Source organism: Eleginops maclovinus, chromosome 4 (assembly GCF_036324505.1).
Source record: "Eleginops maclovinus isolate JMC-PN-2008 ecotype Puerto Natales chromosome 4, JC_Emac_rtc_rv5, whole genome shotgun sequence".
NCBI classification, from domain to species: Eukaryota; Metazoa; Chordata; class Actinopteri; order Perciformes; family Eleginopidae; genus Eleginops; species Eleginops maclovinus.
In genome coordinates, this window is record NC_086352.1 from 24,537,496 (window position 1) to 24,561,691 (window position 24,196).

General features: G+C 38.9%; 2 protein-coding genes across 2 annotated transcripts in view; one reads left to right on the top strand and one right to left on the bottom strand.

Moving 5' to 3' along the window:
• Nucleotides 1-473: 473 nt before the first annotated feature.
• On the bottom strand, nucleotides 474-3,904 carry senp8 (SUMO peptidase family member, NEDD8 specific). The gene is made up of 2 exons (XM_063882640.1): nucleotides 3,671-3,904; nucleotides 474-2,921 (listed from the first exon to the last, which is right to left on the bottom strand). The coding sequence occupies exon 2, from the start codon at nucleotides 2,899-2,901 to the stop codon at nucleotides 2,236-2,238; it is 666 nt and encodes a 221-aa protein (XP_063738710.1). The 5' UTR covers nucleotides 2,902-2,921; nucleotides 3,671-3,904; the 3' UTR covers nucleotides 474-2,235.
• Nucleotides 3,905-4,915: 1,011 nt separating this feature from the next.
• Nucleotides 4,916-24,196, top strand: part of myo9aa (myosin IXAa) — a 93,808-nt gene continuing 74,527 nt past the window's right edge. The window contains 1 exon segment of the mRNA XM_063881495.1: nucleotides 4,916-5,234. The gene's annotated coding sequence lies outside the window, so the exon portion shown is untranslated.

Here is a 24,196-nt window from a genome sequence, read left to right on the forward strand (position 1 = left end):
TTCTCTGTTTACGCAACAGAAAGCTGTGCATCTTGCTAAATGCAAATTAAAAAAGAGCAGGGAACAGGATCTTTTTAGGATCAAAGTTTATCCATCCCAGTTTACGTAATTCAGCACAATTGTAATATTCATTTTTAATCAGGACACTGAACCGTGGTGCACTGCTGCAGGTTTAGAGAACCATGACCTGACAATTCAAGATTGGTTTCCATGTGAGACTTAATGGAGTGGACTTGGTAAATTGGCCATTTAGAAGCAAATCCATCTAATGAATATGCCTTTCCCTGGGCTCTTTGTCTCTCTAATGTTTTGTACTGCGAGGGTGGTGAATGCCTTTGGTGGTGAAGGGCTTTGTGGCGTTTTATTACGACAATAGTAAACCCTGATGGCTCGTCTGACTGGTTACTCTGGGTGAAATATGCCTGTAGGATGTAGATTCGAGGAAGGAGTGCAGAGGCTGGCAACAGTCCAAACAGTGTGGATTTACTTTATTCCCATATGCAGCAAAATTACGAGTATTCCCAATTTAACCGATTCATACATTGATTCATGTATGTTGTAGTTCAAAATAACCCTTCAGATTCAGATCAGCACACTAGCATATGCTTTATTACACAATACAAGACAGGATAATCATATTGACTCATTCTCACTCCCTCTCCCATCATCACGAGCCATTTCTGTGCATCATAGTGTTCATCCCACACGCACGTTGCAATTCGGTAAGCACAACTTTGCTGCATGTCCATCTACAGTAAGTTGAAACCCTAAATCAACTGCTATAGTAAGGCTTGCTTATAAATATGTCAAAGGCACCAGTCCTTCTGAATTTGAATAGTACAATTGTTGGTCACGTTCTTTTTCCTTTCTTAATTTAAAATAAAATGTCGGATGACAGCTTATTGTTACCCACACTCCACTTATGAAAATTATACATATTTTAAGTTTAACATAAACTATTTGTAAAATATGACTCAGTGAATGTGTCTGTTTCAGTTGTCTAGTTGCAACAGATTGTCTTGTAATCACAACACAATGAAATTCACACTGTGCCCTTAACGCATTGTGCTTAGCTGTGATCGTGCAGCACTAGTCGTGTTAGGTTATTTTTCTTCTTAAAACAATAAGTTGTTTTATTTTAAAAAGTAACTGCGAAGTAAGTCGACTTCAATACATTTGAGCACTTGATGTCTTGAAGTACTGAAATTATTTTAAATTGAAATGTTTTGGCAGATTGTGAGTTTAGTTCTTTTAACTTATTTATTATGAGCAATTTTGGAATAATTATCAGAATACCATTTACAAATATCTATACCTCCAACAAAATGATTTTATGTTTTAATAATACCCCTAAAATTGAAAGGTGTCACTGTGGCAATAGTTAACATTGTGCAGCCTATAAGAAAAGTTTTTAATTTAGTGGTGGATCAATATTACTTTATGTCTTTACTATTGCATTTTGGTCGATAACTGGACCTTAACCTGTAAAATATCAATATTAACTGTTAACTTGATGAGAGAGCTGGGATCTTAAAGAATAAACAAAAAGCAAATTAACAGTTTTATCATCAAAAATCTGACATCACATTTCTTAGACCAGCAGACAGTGAATTTGACACTTGCTTTTTGTGAGAACATATAATACATTCCACCAATCAACATTGTCCTTTGTCCCATAAACACTCACAGCACACGCACAGTCTTACCCTCATACAGCAATTTTCTTTAAAATGTTTCAAAATGAAAAGTGTGTCGTTGTAGACGTAGCCTGCTGTGAAAAGTGAGAAACCAAATGTGCATATAACATAAAGTAGGAGCCAAGGTTCAGATTCACATTCTTATCGTCAATTCTAGTTAATTTAAAATGACCCTGAGCAATAATCAGTGTAAACATTTCTACATTCGCTGCAAGCTAATACAACGAGTAAAGAAAATGATTTGCCTTCTCTGACAATTACTCCATTCTTTGTAAAAATGTAGATGGGAGTACATTTCCTTATAGGCATGCTGGTGTTCAGGTTCACATATTGTATGTCACTGTGCATTTACAAGGCATAAACATGACACCAAGATTTGTAACATTGCGTTATCTTTTTCTTTTATGGGGTATTATACAGAGTCTAATAGAAATATACTTCATATGTAGTTATATACTGTAATGTAGGAGTGCATTCAGTTGCTCCAGCAGTAGATATGTAGAGGCTGTTCTGCATAAAGTGAAGGTAATTTGCCAGGCTAAGGAAAGGAAAGAGCGCAGCAGAGGTCATTCTGAGCAAGGCTCTGGATCAGTCTGCACCACTCCACCCTCTTCTGAGTGATGTAAGCTGGGGTGATGATTTGCACAGGAAGGCGTGGCGAGCCTTCCACCCTTGCCTTTTCACACAAGGCCTCAGCTATACAGATAACGTACATGCCGCAGTCATAGCTGTTCTTCTGTGATGGGCAGGGCTCCTCCACAAACTGCGCTTTTCTCCCCGCACCTAAGAAAGGCTCCAAATTGCAGGCGATGCGCCGTGCGTGTGTTGAATTGCTGCCATTTTGAGAGTCATAGTGTGCAAAGTGGTTGGAGTTGTGATGGTAGACTAGAAGACTCCAGTGGGATCCTCCGGCAGTCTGGTTGGAGTTGTCGTTAACAGCCAGGAAGACCCAGTGACGAGAAGCAAGATTTAACGGCTCCAGAAATATTGCTAACTCATTCGGGCAGGAAGCACACTTTATGTACTGGGTGACCTCTGGGCTGATGAAGGTGATGGTCTCCCCCAGGACTCTGAAGCGTTCAGCAGCAAAGTACTCAAAGGCAAAACCAATGACTTGGTCATTGAGCCAGTAAGGTCCTTCCAGTAGGGACACATCAGAGCGTCGCAACAGGCTGTCCTGGTAGCTTACCACCACAGGGTCCATCCTCCAGTCTGAGTGTCCGTCTGGAAAATACACAAAATGCATAGTGCTGAATGTTTAGCTGATAACGTTGTGCAAAATGTACTTCTCCCTCACCCTGCTTAATTTTGTATTATCATCTGCTTTCATTTGTTATTTGACTTTCCAAAACATGTTATGTCAGTTGATATAAGAAAATGACTTTAAAAGAAAAGACTCCTCTGACAATTGCAGTATAATCTTTACATCTGGTGTCACTTTTTAAACAAAAGAAGGTTTGTGAAATCATCCTGAAAATGATGTAAATTTTATTTGATGGTCGATTACCAACTTGCGGTACAGTAATAAAATGTATGGCTGTGTTAAGGTCGTACAATGTAAATACCACGTTATACATTCTTGAACTCTGCTGCCTGTTTAACAGAACATTTCACTTGGGTTTGATTTCGGTTTGTTGGAGTTGACTGTTAACTGGTTCATTGTATTAAGAAATCGCGTTTATACCACATATTTACAATAGCATATGATTGGAGATAAGCCTCTAAATACTGTAACAGGCTGCCATTGACAAGTGATGCCACTGCAGAGTCTATCACATTACTGCAGTGCGCTTGATTTGACCATAGACAGCTGCCTGATGATGAACCATAACCATTAGCATGAGCTAGAAGCTAACTGTCACTTCTCCCATCGCACGAAGCGAAACAACTCCGATAAACGTTCATTTTAACGTGTACATCATGAACCGTGTACTGTCAAATTAAAATACATGAACTTGATTAACTGTCCATACCTGTAATAGACACACTCAAATAAAAAGTAGCAGGAAATCTGCAGTCTCGCTCCTCATTGCATTGACTAACGTAAAGCACTACAGGAAGACCTTTAACGTGTTTGCGACAGGGTGTCTGCGCAGTATACTCACTGGAAAGATACCAACTGTTTCGTTACTCTCTGTGATTTAAAAATTATCTTTACTTACAGTTTACAGTTATTTCATGAGAAATAAACCGATAAATGTAAAGAAATAACACATCTTCCGTCACTAGAAACATTAAATACACTCAATGTATAAGTTAAAGCGTGTTTAAAACATCCTTTGAAATCAAGTGGTGCAATGCGTGTGCCTGGCTACCGAGTTATTTAGTTCCTACTTCCTGTGGTTTCGCAACCTCCGTGGAATGACAACATTTGTTGCTATAAATAGAAGCTAAAATCCATTCACTTATGAAAGAGAGTAGGGAACATAAGTGTTTACCTATAATTATTCTCTATTCAGTGTAGCGATAGTAAATCATGAAACAGATCCTTTATTCTTCCAGAAATTTATTTTTATGTAGCTTATAAAGATTGTCAAAAGAATAATACTGTTGTCATTTGCTAAGCAATCCACCTGTTTGTTCAAAAAATATCCCAATAATCATATTTAATATTGTAAATGTACTTTTAAATAAATAAACACATGTTTTCTTATCAAGTCCTGTGTCAACATTTATTTTGGTTGTTATTAACATTGGCTACAACGAAATTCGGACTTTTGACTCTTTTCTTTAAAAAAAAGTATATATATATATATATATATATACTTTATATATATATATATATATATATATATATATATATATACTATATATATATAGAAAGAGTTTTGGGGAAAGAAGTTGCCTTTTGTTTGATTCCAAATATAATTCTACATAATCCCCTAATTGATTAATTCATTCTTTGTTTAAAAATAGGCTACTGCACCCTATTCATGAGAAATATATACATCGTACTCAAAGTTGAGAGGCTAGAAAACTGAGTTGTCACCTATTTTCCAACCTTGTGTTTTTTATAAAAAGAAACCTTTCCGGTCATTATAACGAACAGGGAAGATGCAATTCCCTCATGTAGCCACTACGTTAAAATCAACCCCGGTAAGCTTTTTGGCTCCGGTCCCGGCGGGTTGGCTCCGTCCCTTCGTCCTCCCTCTACTTTTTATCCCCGCCCAGGAGCAGCGTGACCGCGCACTCCTGCGCGTCCCCAGAGCGGCCGCACTGATTAGCAAAGCAAAGTGTAGTTTCCACAGCCCGTCAGCGAGCTGCGAAGGACTGCGTTCTAATTACATTTTGCGAACACGCAAGGATAAAATAGCGCAAGTATTCGGAACGGAGGTACATTTCGAGGAGTTGTTCGGAGCCGAGTGGCGGGAGAGAGAAGGATACACATTAATTTAGTGGGAATGCAGGGAATTAAATAGATACTTAGGCATTTTGTGTGGCTACAAGTGTGTGTGGCTTTGCAACCCATCCTGAGAGCAAGCGGAAAACTCACAACTGAGTCCCACTTACAACTGACTTCAGCGTTCACGTCTGGAGGTAAGAGTGTGATGTATGTAGTTATCGGGCACGGCTGTGTGTGTGTGTGTGTGTGTGTGTGTGTGTGTGTGTGTGTGTGTGTGTGTGTGTGTGTGTGTGTGTGTGTGTGTGTGTGTGTGTGTGTGTGTGTGTGTGTGTGTGTGTGTGTGTGTGTGTGTGTGTGTGTGTGTGTGTGTGTGTGTGTGTGTGTGTGCTGCCCCGTAGTGGGAGAGGGGCTTTGGGGCTGCAAGCAACCAATCATTCAAGAAACTTGTTCCTTTAATCTTCACGCATTTACAAGATGGTTGTCCACGCTATAAGGTGTGCATAGGCTCACAACTGTGTTTTTGTTGAATGAATAGTGACAACCGGAGTTGTGTGTGTGTCTCTTGGCTATGTGTGTGCTGTGAAAGCTTGTGAAAAGTTTGAGTTGCAGCTTAGTCTCATGTCATCTACAGACTGCCTCTAGATCTACATCTAAAGCCTACAAAAGTGTCCTTTCAGAAATGTGACACCATGTGAAAATGATGAATCATGGTTCTTGTTTTGTTTGCCAGGATTACACATCAATATTATTTTGATGTGTCAGTTGTAACCAAAATGTGTATTTTCATCGTCAGACCTTGTGAAGATAAAACAAGACATAGAAAATGCAGACAAAAAACATGAATGCAAATAAAGGATGATGCAGCATAGATGAAATTCATATTAGTAAAAGGTTGTGTGATCGATTAAATATTTGTCTGCAGTAGGGTGGGGTACATTTTTACATGTATTATTTAGTGGAGGTCATAGAGTACAGCTTATAATGCAGAGGAGGCAATAAAGACTGCAAAGCTGTTGTTATAGTACATGGAGGTCTAATGGGGTAAGGAAGCTGCTGAATCATGGGAGAAGTCTGTCTGAACAGTGGACAGACCGTTGTCTTCATGACTGCAAACTTACAACACCAGGTACATTATATTTCTGTGCAAGATGCCTTCAGCGTACCTTTGTCACTTGAGTATTCCCTTGAGGCTTTGGCTTATATTGTGTCTGTACTGATAATTGTGAGTTTATAGTTACGGTTCCTGGTTATATTTGCTGAGGATCTTTTTGGATATTTTGTGCCTTTTTTATTATAGAGTTGTCAGTAGAGTGATGACAGGAAAATGAGGGGGTAACATGCAACAAAGCTTTCGTAGCTGCACCCGAACTGGAGACTTTAGGTCTACAACTAAAGAAATATGAAATGGTGACATGATTAAAACAATAAACCGCATTGATTTGATCAAAAGTGAGCTAAAATTGAGTTTCTTCACTTAAAAGCATGCAAAAGCACTACTTTGAATTCAGTGAAGCAGTCATCACCATTTTTAGCCAGTATCGGACCAACATTGAGTGTTGGACTATAGCACATCCCTGACATAATACCCTTATGTACTAAATATCTACCTCTCATGGGGTTTTCCCTTGCCCATATTTGGTCTTTAGCATTTTATAAAACATATAGGCTAGTGGTTGTCACTTTAGATCAGAATCCCTCTATCCTTTCATATCAGCAAAATAATAAATAAAATGACTTTAATCAAGTAGCTGTAAAGTTCCCCTGAGAGCTGGTCTTGCCCTCAGATCAGCACAGGTGATGAGGGTAAAGTGGGCCTGTCCTGCAGGAATGTGAGGTCTGAGAAGACACAGCTGCCCTGAGCACGAGAGGCGGACCAGGCCGAGACTCCGGCAACTGGTCCCTGTCGACATCTGACACCCCACAGGCCCCCTCTGTCTGCTATTTCTAAAAGACTGGCCTCAGTTTGTTTCACATCGGACTCTCTCTGTGTCGGGCGATATCAGCGACACCACCTGAAAATCCAAAGCTGTGCCTCGGAAGATTGAAAGCTCACTTTTGAAGTTTTGCAGTAGTTGATCTGCCCAGCTGTAGAAGATTTTGTGGCTATGCACATTTAGCAAAATGACCTTAATAAATGTGCCTGAACATTTACTTGAGTTAGTTTTCCTTTCAGAGTAACAATTTATGATTCAGGTTTCGTCACATTGTACATCATGTCCTGTCTCGGAGTGTGGCCTTACATTTGGCTTATCCTGTACTTCAAGTTACCTCAAGTTCATACGCATTCTGTCACTTTGAATCTATGGCCATTGCCTGAACATCCTATAAATCATTCAACAGTAAAGATGGTGGATATAATGCAAACAGCAAACCTAAAGATTTAGTAAGATTCGCCAGTGACATGATTCACAACCTTTCTGTCATAAGATTGATTCAGTTATATGTCCTCTCTGCAAAAAGGACCCCTCCTCTGTGTTTGAGTGTGTCATAAATATACTGCAGCACATTTCAAATGCAGACCGGCAGCACGAAGGCAGAAAGAGTGAAACCACCACTCTGCAGTTTTAAACCCTCCTTGTCATAAGATATTTATCAGCAGTAAAATAACTCTGTCTTTATATTTAGCCTAAGATTCTTTTGACAATGAAATATGTCTGTGGGTTTTAGCAAATAACTCTGTGGACATTGTACAGATATCAAAATTAGAATGAGGTTAAGAAAGTTATTGCTGCTGGGGTGACTACAGCAATACATTTCTGTTCTTCAGAATCTGAATATGAGCTTTCACTTCCATTTGACATTCATTCTCATGTTGGGATTCGTTGCTTCTATTTCTACTGCTTTTACTGACAAGAAACTATTGTTAAAACATCATATTTTATGCATTTGTAGCAAAGCAGGGGTGAAAGAAGGTTATCTATTTACTGTTTGATTAAACAAAAGCATATTTCCATTTTGCTGCATTACCTGCTTTTAGTACACCACACGGGGAGTAACTGTGCTTGAACAGGCCTTCTTTCAACATATTGGTTGGAGTTTCTGGAATCCTTGGGAAGAAATCTCAAGCGTGGTTTAAATCCTCAAATGTATTTGTTTGGTTCTTTAAAACCGTGTTTCTCCTGTGTTTTCTTTCAAACATCTTGTTCTGTTCTCTTTATAATTGAGGTAACAACCTGCTCTGTGTTGTGACTGCCTCTTCGTACATCCACAGCAGCTCATGTGAGCTCCTGTAAGCAAAGAGACTCTAACATAATCTGAAAATATTAATGACCCCCTTCATCTGCCCCTGAGGTGTTACCTGCTGAACCGAACCACATCTTGTGTTTTGGAGGGGGAGAACAGGAGTCACGTGGTCCAGGCTCACATGATCGGGATGTCCTGAAAAATATTGCGGCCGCACGGTTGGATTGTGTGGCGTAAGTGATTGGCATGCACATGAAGTCAATAAAGAGGAACCTGCTTGTGTTGCACTGAACAAAGCTCCCCTTTCTTTGGTAGGCCATTATATGAGGCAGGCTTTGGCCTCAAAGGCTCAGCTTCCCTGAGTTTTGCATTTCCCCTCATTAACTCACTGCTGCCAACAGTAGCTGGAGGGAGATGGAGAGAAGAAAGTGCATTGTGTGTCTTTTTAACGATTTAGTTTATGTGACGTGAGCTTAACTTTTAATCAATCCTTTAAAGTTGCTAATGGAATTAAAAAACGCTAGTGATCTGTTTGGGAGCTCATTTTGAGTTGCCTTACATTACATTTCATCCTCCAAGGTTTTGCTTTGGACAGAGAAGCAAGCCTTCAAAGTCTTGTTTTGTTGAGAAACCCCTGTGGTCATTTAGTCAGAGCTTATAAAATAACCGAAACGCTGAATGTTGTGATAAGACAGCAGTTCGCTGAGCTTTTAAAACCTACAGGTGTTTTTGTGATTCTATGATTGTAAATGACTTTCTTGATTAAATGATTGTGTTGGATGTAGATGTGAATCTGGTTAATGGCTTGGATGGTTAAGTAAAAAAATCTGCTAATCAGTGGAAGAGGAATGTTTCAGATTTTCAACTTCATGTGATAATGCCACAGAGTGAAAATTCCTCAGGTGCAAAGGTATTTTCAGGTAACAATAACAGGAAACTCCAGATACCAATGGCCATGTTACTGAAGTGTTTTGGGTGAGTGTGTGTGTGTGTTGTCGTGTCACAGCTGTGACAATAGCTCCTGGCCCCCTGCAGCCTCATGGTACAGACAGGACAGGGCCTTTCGTAATCCCTAGGCATGTGCTGTTGTGTAATGGTACACAATACTGCCTGTTTGCAGGGCACTGCTGCTATAGAACAGCTTTAAGTATCAGTGAAAAGTGTTATTGACTAGTTGAAGACTTCGTATGGCAGCATTGCATTGGCCTTAAAGTATATCTTTGTCATCAGAAAGTAGTCATTTGGATTTAACCTTACCATACTTTTTTTGTTTTTATTATCCTGCTTAACAACCACCCATGAGCTATGTATGATATGAAATTGATTGCAGGGGTAAATAGCAATGATCAGTTAAAAGTGGACTTTGTTTTCTTCAAATTTGGAGAAATTGGTTGTACAATACCGAACAATGTAATGTAATTTTCAAGATGATATCTTTTTATTTAAAGGAAAGGAAAATAATTGGAGGTACGTAGCGCAGCTTTATTTGGAGGTTAACATCTATTGACGTTAAGACTGATTATTAAAAGAGAGACAAGATGTTAAGCTAAATGAGGAATGTGCCTGCTAAAAGATGCCTCGTGAATATTAGGAGTGCATGTTGAATTGCTGTCAAGGCTGTGAACAGTGAAACGCAGAGAAAGATATATTTAAACATTTCTGAAAAGACAGAAGATTGCCCGAGTCATGTTAAAATGTGCAAAGTGGACCAGAAAGAAAGAAAGACAAGTTTTGAGTTGTGTCTCTACAGTATGCTGCCACTCTTATCTTTGAGGAATTCTGTCAGTTTACAGTAGTCTGTGCTCTGTCAGTGAGGCGTGAGGGGAGGAAGAGCGCAGATAGTTGTGGCTAACTGACAACAACCAGGCTGTGATAAGCTGGATTTCAAATGCAGCCCGAGACATGCTCACTGTGAGCTGGAATGCTTCTCCTGTCTAATCCATAATGAAGTTATCAGTTTAGTAAATGAGGAGATAATATTGGCTGCCAAGTCTGTAGAATAGTGGTGGAGTATAAATATTTTGGTTTAGTAAGAGAATGTTGGAAAACGTATTTGGTTATAGCTGTTTTCCAGCTGTCACAATAACCTAGTGTCAATCTCGACCCCTTTTTGTTAAATTCATTTAGGAGGCTAAATGAGTCCAAAATATATTTAATGGACAGGACAACTTTATCAAAGCAACTGTAACGTCTGATTATCCGTTTTAATTTCAGTTTTTTATCCCTTAAAAAAACTTCAACATTAGATCTGCCGTGAGGCTTTTGATCATACAATGTGGTTTTAGTTTTTTAACTATTCGAAAGCTTAACATTTTGAAAGCAGATTTTATTTTGTGGAGTCAACCTTTTATGTCAAATAACAAGTGACATGTAGTTGATGATCGGGACCCAGGTTTATAAAAATAACTGAATTGTAGATGAAAATAATATGTTACAGCTTTGGCAGAGGTTTTTGAGTGCTTTATTTTTGTATTAAGAGACAACAGTTAACCACAGACACATGGCCTGAACAAACAGAGCCTTATAGTCTTAAAGGAATGGTTGTTTGATCATTAAAAAACATGTCTATCATAAGAGAAGGGCTCCTGCAGCCTCCACTTAACTCTGCTTAGCCTTGTTGTGCCACAATGTTCACTTTAGGGCCTCTGTCCTTTTAGTTTGGCTCCCACCTGCCTTCATCCTGAGTACCCACTGATGCTATTCAGAGGGGGCATTCACTGCAGTGACTTAGTAGTCTGGTTGAACGATTATGGTCAGACACCCTGGAGACGATTAGAGGGACCCTTTTGTCTCCACAAGGTTCGAGTCCTCCACTCCGCCTGAAAAAGAGTCCACTTAACCCTGAAGAAGTCTCAGCTTAGCAAATAGTTTTGCTCTACATGTGCCACTGGCTGAGCTGCAGTACAGAGCAGGTGAGCTTCGAGAGGAGACTCAAATGCTAACTGTAAGGAGTTTTCCTCCTAATCCCACGTTTTATGGGATGGAGATTTGGAGCCAGTAGGAGCTTATTATTAAGAGTTCAGATGGAGGGCTGGGCTGTTCTGACCTACTCAACCAAAGAGCCTAGCATTGTTTTGAGAGGGAGTTGACTAAGCAGTTTTTTTCTTAATGCTAATACTCTGTTAATGCTATGTGGTCTCTATCGGTGAATAAAGTAGGTTGATTTTCATAATATCTAATATCACAGTTGCAATATGGAGGAAACGCAGGAAAGCCTCGGACTAAAGGGCGAGATAAGTGATACTTGTTTGAAGTATAGTGTTTCCTCCCAGAATAACACATGAAAATCAGATGATTCAGAAGAAAGGGTATGTGAGGATGGAAGTTTCCTATAACCAAGAGAGTCTAGTTTGTTTCTTTTTGACCACCAAATGCAGCTCTCCACATCCTTGGGTGAGCAGAAAAACCATGAGGTCATAACATTATAAGAAGCCTCTGCAGAGATTCCCAGCCAAAAGCTTCCATCATGTCTTTGAAACCGGAAAACCAAACTTGCGTTATCATCACACTGCAGCTCTTGCTGTCTCTCTCTGACTGCAGCACAGGATCAGATTTCAAAAAGCCTGCGGTCTGCTGAAGGCAGAGAGACAGCAGTCGTCCCCCATCCTCAGCGAGAGCCACTGAAACGCTGCCCTGTAATTACAGGTCATGTTTTTTTCCTAATACGCTAAACAGATGTGCTTAAAATGATGCTTACCATTCAGACCCCGAGTTAGACATGATGACATGTCATTACTATCAGCTGGTGGAGACGTACACTCTTTCTGAGGCCTAAATGATTTGTGTTCCTAGAGGTGTTTCTTTTATTCTCTAATTAAAACTTCAATCAACTTAATGGACACAATAAAATACACTTTTTGCAGAAAAAGCCATCAACATAAACTGGAATTAAACTGAAAGTTGAGGTATAACAATATGTATTTTTAAACGGAACGACTTTCATCATTTATCAAAATCAGGTTAAGGTTTCGGAGTAGATTCAGACATACAAGGAATTTGCTTTGGTGTATAATTGTGCATATATATATATATATATATAAGCACAAAATAAAAACAAATAGGCCTATAGAAATGTTATATATACTATTTAACAACATTTTTAAAAAGGAAGCAACACATATTATGTAATTAAACATTAAAAGAAAATGTAACTATTGGGAAGACTTGTTTTCTTTTAGCTATTTTAAAACAAATCAGTTTTTTACAATTTACATCTAAAAGGAGGCATTGAAAATAATCAGACAGCTTACTCTATCAGTAGGTTGTCAGATTCTGTGCTGTGGGTACAATACAATACATTCTGATTTGCAAATATGTCCTCCAGTCACAACGCCAAGGAACTTTTGCATTTTATATTTCCTTTGATCACTGGTGCCCACTCATGTATCCCATGATTCACAGTGATGTCTTTGAAATATTTGCTCTCGCTGTAGGTGTCAGATGGCCTCAAGGTAGAAATCTTCCCTCTGTATCGTTATGCAATGCTTTACAAAAGAAAGCATTTGGCAGTTAATTTGATCAAACACTCTGCAGCTAATTGACCATAAGGATGAAGAGTCCTTGTACGAACCCTAAGGTTGAAACTCTTATATCAACTTTTGTCTGACTGTATGCACGCTTGACCACTTCACAGGTATTCAGAATAAGAAACAGTGATGATCCTTCGCTGCACATTAGAGGACATGTGTGTTCATCGTTGAGAGGTTGCAGGCATCTTGGCACTGTGCTGTTTGAGCTGCTACAGTCATTACTGCTCGTCTCCACTCAGCTATGAAAGCCCAGATGAATCCTTTTGGCACAGTTTGCAGCCTCTCTTAGTCTGCCCTGTTACCTATTCTGTACATATCATTTCATATACACACACATAGCTATACACGCAGCTTCCCTGCTGGTTGGTGTTTTGCATGTTGAATGTTTTCTGGAGGTAACATGCCAGTGTCCTAGCTGCTCCTCAGCGCTGTCTTCTCCCAGGCCAGGACCGCCTGAATGGGTCCGTTTGGCCCAACACTCTTCCTTTCTGAGTGGGAAATGGAGTGTGCTGGGTCAATGATACCTCCTAGTCCCACACCGTCTTAAAGCTGTTTGAAGCTTTCTTAATTGATCCTTAACTTTTTAGTATTGACACACTGATTGTGAGGCTGGTTGCACTTCATAGGGACTTTCACACTACCAGAAACCATTTATGAGTCTTAAACATTAGTCTCAGAGTCTGATATATAACCTTGAACTTTAGATTTGTTACATTGTTACCAAAGTTCAGAAATACTTTGGTTCAAGCCCCCCTTTTATTTGAATGTTTCTACTCCACATACTGAAACATGCTCTAAAAACCGCCTGCATGGATTGAATGGACGTTTTTGGTTATGTTTCAAGAACATAGGAGACATAATTTACATTTCTGGAACCATATCAGGGCGAAACATTAAAGCGAAACACTTAATTCCTTTTTAAAACAACAGATGTTGATGATGTGCCTTCCATTTCTGGGCTTTTTTATTGCGGGCGGTGTACTTTTCCAATTCCACCGGCCAAAAGTAGACTGTGCAGCGTCATATTGATATTTCCAGAGTCTGAAAGGAAAACACATTTTTCCGCTCTCTAAAACAATACAATTTAAATGGGAGGTCAGTCAGAGAGCAAGGGCCTTGTTTCAGACTCAACAGTTTACATTCTCGTTCAACAGTCCAACAGTACATGATATACAAATTTCTCCAATTACAGAAGCTTAATGAGACTATAATTCAGGCAATGAAAGGATATTGAGTAAAGCAAGACGCACACACACAATGCCCCATAAAATAACAATACATCTGGGTATCATATTTGTTTAGAAAACTACTTTTCTCTTTCTATAATTATTACATGTAATCCTGCTCTAGTTCTGTTACGTGCTGAAGCTTTTCATTACAATCACAAGTGGCTTCCTTGAAGCACTCTATACAAGATTGGCCTCAGATAGCCGTTAACCATTCAAGCATTAGGTCACTTTATTTTAGTTTTGGCTTTAAATAACACTTAGTTTACTCGAACATTGTCAGTCTTTACATATTTTGGTACGTGCAAGTTCTATCTATGTTATTTGGTTAGCTAAATAGAATTCTCTGTCAGGAGGCTTAGCTTTGAGATCTTCGTTTAGATTTACATATTCTTAATAAAGGCTGGGTTAAGCAGCAAAGACAAAAGCATTTCAGAGCCTGATGGCAGCAGACAGTCGGAAACGGGCAACAGGTTTAGAAACAGGTGTTTCAGGATCAGCTGATATGGATGTAACATTCGTGGTGTCTGCACCCTAGAAACAGGAGAAAACTGTCCGAAACTATCCTCCTAATGTGAATAACAAATTGGAGGTGGATAAATACTTTTGTTTGGGTGTTGGTGATAAGGAAATTGTGTACTAATTAAAGAAAGAACATTGCTTGAAAAACACCCTGTGGAGTCTGCCCTCCTGTCACACCCTTTTTGTTATTATGTTTCTATTATTTTTGTTCCTTAATGTTTACGCTCCGAAGTGAGAGGGCTGCAGTGAAATACATACAAATTTGTATGTGGCGCCGTAGGCGACTGTGTTTCAATGTGGCTCAAGTTTGACTCCATTGTTTGCCTCCAAACTTGGCTGCATGTAAGGTCTTGAGTGCCAATTTGATCCAAAACTCATTATTCATAATAAATGTGTGTCATGCAGAGTTTGAAATCAATGCTGCAAATAAGCTTTTTTCCTCAAGAAGTCAGCTCATCAAATCGTACTTACTCAACAGCGGACTTTAATGATCAATTTGACATAAGAGGAGTCTTTACAAAGATGAAATAGAAATTACTCATCAACGCCATGATGGGGTTGTTATGGTGTTGTTATGTTGAAGCACTGTGAGCTACACTTCCTGTCTCACTCAAAGCTGCTGTCATTGTCCTGGGAGTGGACACAGGAAGTGGAATTCTCCATGGCAACAACAGAGGAGTGGTTTAGTTTACTCCCACAGTGTCTAGTGGTCTTTTCTTTTATAGAAACTCCCAAGTTGCATAACATAGTCACCATTATCTGAAATATATAATAAGAGAAGTACAGCGACATGTCCTGATTTCGCCCAGCCTCTTTCCCTTTTTATCCTCCATCTGTCCATTAGCACTAATCAATTTTTCATTTAGGAGCTTTTTATTTAACCTTGCACTGGTTGGATTCACAACGTTTGTGACTATATCATATTTCCAGCCTGTTAAAATACTGCGTCAGACAAAACAAGACACACGTTTTGGGTACAGAAGTAACTATTAGAGCACATAACAGTAGCATGCAATGTTTTGCAACTTCTTTTGCAATGTTGTCCTTGGAACTGCTGCCCTGTTTTAATTTCCTTCCTCTGCTTTCCCTCTCCTTTCTCTAGTCCACCTCAGGCAACAACAATGATAGGTCCTACACACCAAAGTTAGGCTATTTATTTCATGCACACACACACACTCACACATGGGACTTCCTCTAGTGTCATATTTTGGTGTGGGTGGAATGTGGAGGGAGTTGGTGTAGGCCCAGCGCTTCATTCAGAGTGACCAGCCACAGTTATCCTCTGCTGAGTGCACAGGCGGGCCTCAGAGGCCTTCAGTCATTTTTAATTACAGTGTGGACAGTGATTCCAGCGTAGACTTGTTCCAGCCAGGCTCACTGACTCTTGGGAACACACTTTCTGTAACCTTAAATATCTGCAGAAAAAGGGGAACACTTTGAGGTTTACAAATTTGTTTCCATGAATCAAACTCGGTAAACCTTTTTTGGTTTCTTTCATCGCCTAATTGATTTCCTGTTTTTTTTTTGCTTAGCATGATTATTGTTTAATGAGCTGCAGTGATCTTTAACAATGTACTCCAACTGAAGTTTAATAAAGCAATACAGTACACATTTATTTCACCTCCCAGGTATACTTTAAGGCTTTAAACCCTTAGGTAAACATCTGTATGTAACCTATATGCTTTCCATTTTTGTAGCTTATTTCCAAAAGCAGCCTATAAAACACTGTATAATATTTATACAACATCTGAAAAAATACTAATGTTTTTTTGGTTGTTGGGCTACTACCAAATATTCTTTACATTATCGAAAAAACACCAACTGTGCCGACAATTAATCAATTCACAATTTAGTCTAATAAAGTCCAAAACCCAAAGACATTTATTTTACAATGTGATATTAAAAACAAGTACTTACATTTCGACAGGCTGAATGTAGCAAATATCAAGAATGTTAAATAACAAAAGAGGAGAAATGTTTCCTTACATCAGGTAGTCTCCCTTTTGTTTACATTAAGGTGATATACAGTATACCTGTGGTCGAAATGGAGAGGTCCGATTCGCTTTTGCTGTGGTTCCCGGACATCACTTCTCATGAACTCTCAGCTCTGATGGAACAAATGATGGCCAAAATGGTAGAATAAACTGGGTTTTAGACAAATTGTTGAAAAACAATACAGTTATGTCTTGGCCTGGTGAAGCTAGGTTGTCTCAAAGTATTTATCACTCTCACTTTCCCACAGATCAGCTTTCAGGAAACTAACATCCTCTTTGCTCTAATGCTGTCCATCTATCGTCTTCATTTTCTCAGTTCAGACATACAGTGTCTGTCTCTTTTCTCACCCTTTGCCTCCTCTCTGAACATTTCGGTCAGAGCTCATGTTCCACACCCTGGCCTCCACTTCCTACTCATTAGTAGTTAGAGAGGGACTTGAGAGCCGTGTGAGTGAGTGCACAACACAGAGGTAGTATAGTATACTGTATTTCACTGAAGGCCCTGAAACCATGTTACTGTCAGTGCATGAACAATAAAAAGACAAGTCTTCCTTCTGGGCTTTAGTTGACAACAACTCGGGAGGGATACCCAGGCTCACTTCCATTCCCTTAAAGCTTCCTTGAATCATATCTCTTTAATGGTTTATCAGAGTAGTACATCTCACTGAGCTACACATGTGGGCTTTATTGATATTCTTATTTCCAGGTGATATTACTTTAATTGTGTAAGGCTTGTCTTAAGAAGCTCTATTTGTTTGTCAAAGTCACTGTGAAATGCTCGCTGTCTGGTTATTTTTACAACACCAATCTATGAAGTATTTCCCCCAATACTGGTTCTTTGGATTGCTTTCAAACATCTGTAGTTTGGTTAAAATGATAGGAAATGTTCATTTATCACTATTATATTAAAAGAATAAAAAAGGTTCCTGTGTGAGTCCATAGAAGTTACAAATCAGTTGTCATCACCAGTTTAAAATATCATTTCAAGAGGGAGAGCATCTTTTAATCACTGTAAGCACTACTCCGAGAAAGATACAGTATTTCCTATGTTGGCAAATCTGCTGGTGTGGGAAAAAAGCCCAGGTTCTGGAGCAGTCTACTCATTTTAACTTTAAGGAAGCATTAACTGTAATTTTAACAAGGCATCAAAACTTAAAATGTTGAAGACGCTGACTACAGTATTGGCATCCTGCACTCCCAGTTTCCATTGACCGAAATTAGCGTCAAACATGGTCATTCACCAGTGAGTTAATTACAGGGAGAAGTTACACTTGGCTGCTGTGCCATATCTTCATGTTACAGTCAATTTACCACACAGTCTAGCAAAGAAATAACCTCTGTCAACCATTCACTTTGAGCAGCCTTAATGGCATGGTCCACTAATGTTGTTTATACTTCACCAAAGGAAATGGTTTGAAAACAGTTATGTTTTAGGGCTTTTTATTTCTGCTTCAATCCAAGTTGAACCTGGAGCTATAAATAACAGTTGTTTTCATTAATTAAGGTGTTGATAATTTTCTACACCTAACTGAATATGTTTTTAACCTATAAAAGGTCAAAAGATAATATATCCAAGGTAACATCCACAAATTATTTCTTTTAACCATCTTTCCAATGATAAAATTATTGACGATACATTAAAACATAGATAAATTAAACCTTTTCTTGCCATAACGTGACGTTGAAAATAAACAATGTATCATTCTGCAGTGTTTGTTTCAAGAGGCTTAGTGACATTAGAACTTGGCTACTTGGTAAACTCCTTGTCAGGGGCTAACAGCCAACACGCTAACAAGCTGGAAAATGCTAAGGCTGGTCAGTCACAACAGCTCCCCTTTCTTTCTGCTTTCTATAGGCCAGTGTTTTCAACTTTTTTGAGCTGGGGTACATTTCTTATCCCCAAAAATTCCCGCGGCACACCAACAACCAACAAAGTTATAAATGAGACATTGTAGCCCTATACAGCGTGTATAAAATTACGACTTAATGAAAAGACTCTTAATTTCCCGACGAGTTCAGTTACTAAGCTTTGAGAGATCTCTCAAACACCTTTGTGGTTTTTCTCATAAAAGTTTCTCAGTTTCTTTAAGCAGGCGGGCAAAATTGTCTGTGTTATTGTTTTGAACTGACTGGTGTAGGTGTGACCAGGCAAAGCATTTATCTTTGATAAATGTCTTCAACTATCACAATTGTTTATGAAAAATTATATCTAATAAGCTTACTAGTTGACTGCAGTTTTTGTTTTTACAACTATCATCTTGCTACACAGTCCAAAACACGCAGAAGAGTTGTAGCTCTTTGCTTGACAAGGTCAAAGCCGCTCTCTGTCAACTACAGCGTTGCCTCCAGGCTGAAGGTGAACTTTTTCTGTGGGACATTGCAGCGGCAGAGTTGGGTTACACATTGATACATTCGGGGCAGGGAATGGTGACCTGTAATTATGTGTGTGTGCGCAGTTGTTGGACATGTTGGTTCTCGTATGGCACGTCCACTGCCACTCATCAATCAGCTGACCCCTCCGTTCCTTTCATAATACAACTGCGTCTCTTCTGCACTCTAAAGCAATGTCCACACTATAGAGGGATTTATCTGAAAATTATGTTAACATGTGAAAACTAGAACGGCACTCGTAAAGCACAGACCTCTGCAAAAGCCAATGCTGCAGTCAGATGCCCCACAGATGGTCCCATTTTATTTGGTGGGGTGTGTTTCTCAAGACTTCAGTGTGTTCATGAGCCTTATGTCTTAATGTGAAAATGACATGGACACTAGAAAGAAGATGAGTGAAATGCCTTTTTTATTGCTTGGTGTACCCAATCCCAAAATGTTAACAAATATTACATTTGAGCATCCACCCTGTGATATAGATCCACTCCAAAATGTAATGGTTTCTTTTTTGGCCCCTGCTTCATCCTTACATCACCTTCATGAAAATTAGGCCTGTCATTTTTCCAATATCCTGATGGCAGATACACAGGTCACAATCCTAATAAGGTTTGTTCAAACTGGATGGCAACATTCTCAACAGTGTTGGCAAAAAGAGAAGAAGACAGTGTTACTTTTGGCAATCCTACCAGGACTGGAAAGTAAGAAGAAAAGAGGAAAAATGTGCAGCCGCAAAGCTAAAAAATACAGACAACGTGGTGTCTGTTCTGCAGGAAGTACAGTTTAAGATGCCGGCTTATTTTCTCTGGCAAGACTATTGTTTGATACATCTACAACAACTAAATCTTACAGAAACCAAGCCAGATTCTTAAATTAGGGGGGCCACAAATCTGGCTCAATTTGTCCAAGGAATGCCATGTTTTAAACGTCTGCTCTCAACATGTCTTCTTAGTCTCAGTACACTTAAACTAGATTATGTGAAGTTTTTTTTTGCAGGAAATGCTTCAGGCGTCATTTTATTTTCTTTGTAGCCTGTTCAGTATATCTTCCATATGACAATCAAAGTACATCCTTTTTTTTTAGCTGCTTGTGCTTGTTCCTTTTTACTTTACAGTTCTTTTTATGGCTGCTCATACTGTATGTGTTTTATTTGTGAAGTGCAATTTCCTTTGCTTGTAACAGTGAGGGGGGTTGGGCCTGTTTTTGAAGGCAGTGCAGCCCTATTAAAAGCAGGGAAATTAGTTTCTGTGTGGTATTTGTACTGCATAACATAGTCTGCCTCTCTGTGCCTTATCTGCTCCCAAATGGACTGCTATTGTTAGCACCTTCTTTTCCGCATGCGATACAGGTAGACATCAATAAACTAACACACCCTTCTGTCACAGAGTATTACAAACTACTTTCCAAATTAAAAAGAGGAATTCAGGTTACAACTTACTCAGCTAGCAATAAAGTAGCTAAGAATATCAAACATGTTGCATCCAAAAACATTCCCATCATGTGAAATTCATATCACATTCATGTCTTGAATGCAAAGTTTCCTGTAGGGTTTCAAATCATGTTGCTTCATTCAAGTACTTATGGTGTAATTGTCTAGTGGTGGAAATTAAAACCAACAAACTCTATCAAACTTAAATTTTACCTCGTTTTAGAGCTGTTTGGCTGATGCAGTAATTTTAAACAAGTACAATTAATAGGGCCAAACATGTGTTTAAAACGTTTCAAAAGTAGTATATGCAATAAGACACACCCATCAGTGAATAAGTTAAGAAGCATAGCACATACTTCATTAATTATGAACACGCCCAGTGAAACTTTAAGTGGCCTGTAGCTTTGCTGCATTGATCTTTTTTATGACTCAAGGTTTATCAAATGAAACGTGTAAAAACATTCCTGGCATATAAAGTTACATATGAAATTATATATGGTATCTTCTTTAACAGAACTGTTCTGATTCCACCATTTCTGCTTTTAACAATTAAAAAACAAACGGAAAAACGAAAGTTATTTGGACTTTGTTTGTTCAGTATCTTGTGAATTTTGTACGAATTTTTGCAAACTGTGTGCAAATAGTCAAAAGAAGATTATTGTTATTATTACCAATTACCCTATGATCTGACCCCAATGAGGTCAGATCTGAGCTCTAACTTTTAGCAACAATTGCTTGCAGACTAATTTCTATGACTGACACAAACCAAATCTACACAGTAAGAAACCCATCTTTGACATGTAGCTAATAAACAGCAGCTAAAATTGGCTCCACATAACTGTCAGATTTGCAAATGAACCAATAAAAACGTGTAGACCAGACGTGAGAGTTCACAGTCCAGACGCACGCCTTAGTATACCACATTCAAATTCCCTGTAGCTAAAGGTACAATTAAGAGCCACCACAACATTATGAGCCCTGTGTACAAAAGCTTGGCCTGGATGACGGTGACACACAAACATGTGAGGCTTTTCAGAAAGATGACTTCACATCGTAGAAAGCTGACCAAACTTGATCCTTCACTGCTGTAAAACAATGGCAGCCATTGAAGAGTCTGACTCACGTGGTTCAACCTGTTTAATGTCACCTATGAAAAGAATGCAGAGTGTACTCCTCTCAAGAATTGAAATAAATAAAAATTAAAAAAATTAAAATAAGATTCATTTTGTGAGCATCATTTCAGAAATCACATTCTCAGACCTACAAACCAATAAAATGTGCGGTGGTTGTTTATAACAACAGCCCTTCACCGAGATGTAATACAGTTTAAAAAACTGTCCAGCTGTTTAATGCACACTTTACAAAACCCTCTGCATACGAAGAAAAAGGGAGCCTTTTTTATTTGATGTATTTCCTGAATACAACACATTATTGTTCATGTTTCGCTCAGGCTTTAGGTTGTTTTAATCCACTGATCCCAGTACAGAAGCTCAAACATACTCTTAGCTTTAGTGAAATCAGATGACCTAAGTTTAACTCAAAGCAAAAATGCATGTATTGTTTGTTTTACAAATCAGGCATTTGCTTTGTGGGATTTACAGCTTTGTTGTTTGTCGATATCTTAGTTGAGATTTAGCCGGTCTGGATCTGCTGTATCTTGGAAAAGTCCCCTCGAACAGATTCTTAGTCAGATTACTTGACAGCTATTCCTAATCTAGGAGTGTTCAGGTAGTAACCAGAGCTGTTTCTGGTTCAGTTGTTCATAGAGGGCTGAGATGAAGAAGAGGCCGCTGCAGGTCTCTTCCAGCTGCTCCCCCATTCTGCTTTGTCACTTCCTTCAGGGCACAAACTTTGCGCTTATCTACTTCAAACCCTTTTCTTTTAAATGTACCTTGCAGACACGGATGCACAGCGCTCAGGTAGAATGACATCATGTTTCAAACATTTTTTCTTTCCACTGTTGCTTTGTGGCTGTAGATTTGCAAATTTAAATAGTTGTCATGGCACAATGTGAGTAATGCTGTTATGCAGGATGTGAATGTGCATCTGTACTGTGTGTGCGTGAGTGCGTGCGTGCGTGCGTGCGTGCGGGTACAGAATACTTTGATTGGTTTCCAAAAAGTGCAACAAATGTGATTATGTTGGAAAGTTTAGAGACTCAGTTGTCCTTCACAAGCAGTTTTTTATGTGTCTTTTTTTCCCAGTCTAGGGCACACATATTGTTCTTTTGTAGAACATCTACATGCAGGCCTGTCAGACCTTATCTAAAAAGATATTTCCTTCTCAGACACAAAATTAGCATTCACAATGAGTTTTTTATGATTCCCCTGAACAGCGGCTACATTTAGGGCGGTTGTTGTCACTGATGGGACAAAAGTGTGGTTGACAGCATGTTACTTTTTTTAGATACAACAGGAACAACATGATGTCGGGTTTTATCGTGGCTGATCACCACCTCCTTCCTTGTCATTTTATATCTTTAAAACTAATCCTCTAAATATCTGTCAACAAGGAATAAGTAAAAACACAGTCTGGTGGTCTGCCGTCAGAAGGACAGAGCAGCCCATTTAATTTCTATGCTGGTTAATATATTTTTTTTGTGGGTGAGGCCTTCAGTGCCCTGAATGCAATTTATGTTTTTCAAAAAAGTATCATATTTGTGCAGAATTGTTTTATTGATTTAATTATTCAAATCATTGAATGTGTTTTTTTTTAATGAAATACACTTCATATACAGTACATGTCTGATGCTTCTGGCAATCGATTTGGTATAAATGTACATGTTTTCATCACATCATCCCATCCCCCAATATGTGCTGGATTTCTCTCACCTGACCTTCATTCTTGGCTGTAGTTGTATGGTACAGCATTAAAAGACAGATATACTTGATAGTTATCGGGAGATGTTCAGTCAGCTTTTTTTTTGTCTGTCAGTTGTTTGTGCTCAGTGATGGTAAACAGAGCAGCAGCCAGCATGGCCACAACCCTAAATCCCTCCTCCCTATCCTTTAAGCATCGAGCTGACCATCTGTTCCAGGCGCGGGCCCTTTAACTCGCTGCTCAAAACACACACATACAGACACACACATACATTAATCACAGTCAGTCAATACCTACCATTGGCTCTGTGTGTTTGGCTTCAGCTTAATTCAGTCAGACTGAATGCATTGTTTGGAGTTTAAAAGAGCTGATGAGTTTGTTTTTGTCTCACATGGGTGTGTGTCTGTATGTGGAAAGAGAAGAGGTCCTGTGCATGTGTTTGTGCGCCTCATGGTCATACTAAAGTTGCTGAGGCGACACATGGCATGAGAGGTGGGATATGGGGCGGCAGGAAATGACCAGGGGTGCAGGAACCCTTTGTACTGCACTCTGCGCACCAACTACACGTGTCCCTCATCCATTTCCTGTTTGCACTTTTTCTTCTGCTGTGGTCTTGCTGCTCATCCAGTTTGATAGTAGAAGAAGAGAATTATCCTTTCCGTCAGTAATGCATTCTGATACTAAGAACATGTTTATATTATAATGAGGCCTGTAAAGTAGAAAGGGTTGTTAAAGCTATGAAGAATTCAATAAGTCTATTTATAGAAAGTACAGCTGGCAATGGACTTCATTCTTTACAGACTGTTAGGTAGATTCGACTCATCCGTTGGTAGCTGTGATGTATTGAGTACATTACATTGCATTATGCATAGATCTTCTAGTCAAATTCAGAAAGTAAATTCATTAATATAAAGAGATGTAGATAAAGGAAAACAAAAACTGATAACACTTTTTAAAGGCCTCAGACAGGTGAAATAGAAAGTAATATTGCCTCGTTCCCTCTTCTCAAATGGGTACATTTGTAAATTGTCTTTGTAAATGACAATTGTCAGATTGGAATGTTATTCA